Below are 4802 nucleotides of genomic sequence, written 5' to 3'. Positions count from 1 at the left end.
GTTACATCAGTGCATCAGGTCTTGAAGAATAGATTGTATTACATGTCAGTTTTAATACTGTAAAGTTCAACTAGCACACGACTTATGAGATAAAACACTCTCTCTGTCTCTCGCTTAGTAAACCATTCACATTGTCGAAATATTCGCATAGTATTACAGTAATCGTAAATAAGTGTTTGTACACTGATTATTGACAACGATTGTCCATAACAAGATAGTTCACTCAGCCAAAAAGTGTCCGCGGAAGCCCGCGCATTGGTTCAGATGTCACTGCAGTCTCTGTTTTGAAGCTCTCTTTCGTTTCTCCAGAAGAAAAACAGGAACAGCACTGTTTGTTACTTTCACTTTTATTGTTTTTCACGCAAGTAGGGTAACTCTGATCGCAAAGTCCACACTTTTTCTAAAAGGGCGCCACCGAATTTTGAGGACACTTTTTTTAATTGGCTAAAAGAGAGGAGTGAACAATCGTGTTATGTACGATCTTTGGTATTGATCAAGCGAGATAGTAATTGGCATCCACAGTGTTGAAGGGGTCAGAAGAATAAAGGGTCTATGTCGCAGTGTGTTTGGGGCTGGTTTTAAATTGACGATTTTTGATCAATTTATGGTATCTGGACTTTTTACATATTATAATACTCCAATCACATGTAAATCTAAAAAGTGCTTACTCTTTGTGTTACAATCACCCTCTTTCACATTTTCTGTCCTAGAACTTTCATTTTGCCTTTTATGTAACAGAATGTCCTTTTTTCTCAAAATTTCAATTTTTGAAGTTTTTTCAGGTCTCCTCTTTTTTCTTTCTGATTCCAATGAAATTTTCAGAGCTTGTTATTCATACCACAACCTCACTTTATACAGGTGGAAAGCAAAATCGATTTCTTCATAAGTGAGATACATGGATTAATATGTATTCGAATTCAGAGGCATGAACGGCTAGGTCAGTTATCCATCTCTACCTTTTTTTCCGATTCAAGATATCCAAGATCCCAACTGTATAAACTTTTGTATTATGTATATCTATCAATGAATCAAATTATAACAAATTTGGTTTTTAAATAAAAAAATCATTTTTATTTGTTATGAAAGCTGTTTATTTTCAATATGGCGGTCGTTACCATGGCAATCGTAGACTCAAACAAAAAAAACAATAAAGTTACATTTTAGAGATGCTTTCCTGTTATACCTCGATGTTATAAAGCTTATCTGAAAGGTCATAGTTACTGAGATAGGTTTATAAACCAGCCCCCCCCCCCCCTTTTTACTCTTTGAGAACGCATTTCTGTTTGGGCTTTAAAAAAGAAGCACAACTTTATCAATCCATTCATAATTTTCATTTCTCTTTTCTTTTTTTCTGAATTAATATAAATAGGTAGGCAACAATATGAAAACTCTGGGATATGCAATTTCACGTGCTGATTATGCGTTTAAGTTCGAAATGTGCTTCTATTTATATAACGCTTTCGGTTTGTTGCTGGTTGATCGGGCTCATGTGTCCGCTGCGTCATTTAAGAGTTAAAATAGAAGTCTGAATGACGACACGTGTCAAGGGAGATTACAAAACAAAGTCGCAGAGTTTGATAAGATAACAGCTGACGGCATTTAATAAAGCAGAGTTGTGTACCTTTACAAAATACCTTAAGTCTGTGTGAGGCAGCGTGGTGGAATCAGGCTCTGGTCAATTTTTGGGCATGTAGAGTTATTGATATCATCGTAAAGCTTGTTCAGTTGTGTTTATTTGGAAGAAAAAAATATCTATTTATCTTGAATACAAGTCGAGATATTTGCGAATGAAGGAAGTGGGGTCACCTGTTTTCAGAGGTAAAATTAGTGAGAAAATGGCCACCAAAGATAAGTTATTTCCTAGGCTTAGGAGTCCGTGGTAACTGGAAATTTACATTTTTTGTACCTTTAATCAACGTTTTTCTGAAAAATCCACACAGAAATGAGTTCTTTAATGGGCATGAAAAGTGTTGAGCCAAAAAACAAAAATTTGAGAAAATTTAACAAACCCACAGAAAAAGCAAGTTTCTTCACTTTGATTATTTTGACGAGAGCCTGATTTCACCACGCTGCCTCACCTATAATTTAACGTGATTCGGTCCCACAACTTTGTTTTGTTTTGTTTTTGTTGCCTTTGTCGTTGTTGTTATTGTAGTCGTTGTTGTTGTTGTTGTAGTTGTAGTTTTCTTTTAATTTATTCTCGAAACGACCTTGTATTTCATGCGATTTAAACCCCTTATTTTTCAGAACTCGTTACTTTCATTATTATAGTTTTGACTCCCTCGTTGTTTCTGTCTGTTTTGTTTGCATTGCTTATCCGATGTCGGTCCATTCTTCCACAGAAAACAACTGTTTTGTTAGTGTATTACTTACTCCGAGGCAGAGCTCTCTCTCTCTCTCCCTCTCTCTCCCTCTCTCTCTCTCTCTCTCTCTCTCTCTCTCTCTCTCACACACACACACACACACACACACACACACACACACACACACACACACAAACACGCAAACATTCTTTCTCTCTTTTTCTTACAATATATATTATTCTAGCCCTCTTTTTCTCTTTCTTTCTTGCTACTTACCTATCTCCAGCCTCTCTCAATCTTTATCTATTTCTCTCTCTTGCTCGCTATCTCTCTTTCTCTCTGCCCCCCACCCACACACACATACTCTCTCTCTCTCTCTCTCTCTCTCTCTCTCTCTCTCTCTCTCTCTCTCTCTCTCTCTTTACCTCTCTCTCTCTCTCTCTCTCTCTCTCTTTCTCTGTACTTTACGCATTGTCTTTACAATGAAAAGATTAACACTCACAACCACTGAGAAATCAAACATGCACACTGAAACACTCACAACACACCCACGAACAAGCTTACCACACACTCACGAGCACACTTACAAACAATATGAACTAACACCAAACTAAATATAATATTACGTCTTCTGAAGAGAAATCAAGGGGTTAATGTACAAGATGTTAACCCTATCTCTCCATACAAAGAAAACATACACATTAGATAATATTATTATGTGTTGACTGTGTTCGCCTTATTTTACATTCATATAAATGGTGTACATAATATGCATAATCACACCTTGACCTCTTGTGACCCCCAAATATGTTACAGACAACGAATCATTAGTGAAACCAGCGTTTAAATATAATATTATCAAATTAGATCAAAGAGGTTATATTTAGTACTAGGGTTTGTGGCAGTGATGTCCCCCACGTAAACGAAAGGGGGTGCGAATGTCCACTCTGGATCGCTTAACCTCAAGAGTAAGACATGCGCAGTTCAACAGACGAGTGAGTACTTTTTGAGACTCACGTGGAGGCGTCTCGGCGGTCCTCAGAGGAAATCTACAAGCTTGCACTGAAATGATGGGTGGTGTTTAATATAATATATTAAAGCTCGTTGGGAGCAGCGTAGGTGCTCAGTTTATTAATGCAAATGAGGGCACGCCTGTTTTGCCGGTGAAAGTAAGACGTAACGGCATCGAGCTCTAGTATCTTTATATAACCTCTTTGGATTGGATCCTTTTTCGCCCCGTCTTTGTGTCGTGCATCATCAGCCAGACGTTGACTCAAGAAGTGTACCCCCATTCTCTGTACAATGCTCACATTTATAAATAACTTCCAAGTCAACAAGAACTGTTACCGCACAATGAGCGTTGTTTTAACATTTGCAGCTTTGATTACCACCAAAGTTTGGCATTTAGGTGGGGCTGGGGAGGGGGAAAGGGAGGGGGGAGGGTGACCATGTTCGACATGCTTTTGCACAGATGCGGGCTACAAATCCTCGATAAGCTGTTAAAATATACTACGCCCAGAAAGCAGTATTTTACTGGAGAGAGAGAAAAAAATAAGTGTTATACTTTTAACATGTGTACCTACTATATAAACAAAAGGCAAGTGTTCCAAATGACAGGTAGTGAAAGATTCATACCCTCAACCATCAGAAAGAGACTTTTGAGACAACCTTTGTTCGCATAAAAAGACATTATGATTAATTAGAGAATCTGCTGCTTTGTTGAAAGATAAAGAGAAAAGAAGGGAGGTAAGGAAGACAGAGGAAAACATACACATACATTACGGCCTGAACAACTTTGCAACAGATAATACAATGAGAAGAACTGAGCTGATCAGGAAGACAGACAATGGGAAGGAATTGGGTACCAAGGTCGCCAATGTCTGCTCCACACCTTACACTTGAAGTTGTGTTTTGGTTTTCCTTCTTTTTTTTTTTTTTTAAATTTTGGAATTGAATTTCGACATGCAAGCGATACCACAGTTTAAAAAACTGGATTTTTTTTTAAAATCACACTTTTGGGTTTAGCACATTTTAACAGCTTGCTGAGGAAATGTTTATTGATACAATACTAATAACTGTACAACTGCATTCATTTCATTTGTATAAATAAATTAATATCTCAACACCGCTCCCACCATCCATTCCACCACCATTATTTTGTACCCCCCTTGAATAATTTTTTTTTTTTAGAATAAAGGGAAAAAAATTAAAACAAACAATGAGAAAAACACTGACAACTGAAATGGAGAATTGAGTAACGTGTGACTTCCATGAGCTGTGGGTGGATTCGATTCGGTTAAAACCGGATGATAACCGGTTCCCGCGAGCCGAGTCGACTCCAGCGGTTCCCGTAGGGCGAGTATATCCGGATGAGAGAGATTCGATGCTAGTGGTGTCGGTTGTTGCGAGGCAGGGCGCTGTGTCAGACTTCTGTGTGTGTGTTGACGTCATCAAAGCCGTGGCTCCCGCCTACCACACTGGACGGGCCTTTGTAGGTGT

General features: G+C 38.2%; 1 protein-coding gene across 1 annotated transcript in view; it reads right to left on the bottom strand.

Annotated features, from left to right (window-relative positions):
• Positions 1-4249: 4249 nt before the first annotated feature.
• The window catches only part of LOC100533395 (glutamate receptor 2), a gene marked incomplete in the record, with an annotated part of 156880 nt that continues 156327 nt past the window's right edge, over positions 4250-4802 (bottom strand). Inside the window, 1 exon segment of the mRNA NM_001204680.1 lies at positions 4250-4802. This exon segment is cut by the window's right edge and continues 1 nt beyond it. Within this exon segment, the coding sequence (NP_001191609.1) occupies positions 4726-4802 (77 nt within the window).

Source organism: Aplysia californica, unplaced genomic scaffold, assembly GCF_000002075.1.
Source record: "Aplysia californica isolate F4 #8 unplaced genomic scaffold, AplCal3.0 scaffold00077, whole genome shotgun sequence".
Lineage (NCBI taxonomy): Eukaryota > Metazoa > Mollusca > Gastropoda > Aplysiida > Aplysiidae > Aplysia > Aplysia californica.
Note: the sequence above shows the minus strand (reverse complement) of the source record. Positions and strands in the feature narration are given on the sequence as shown.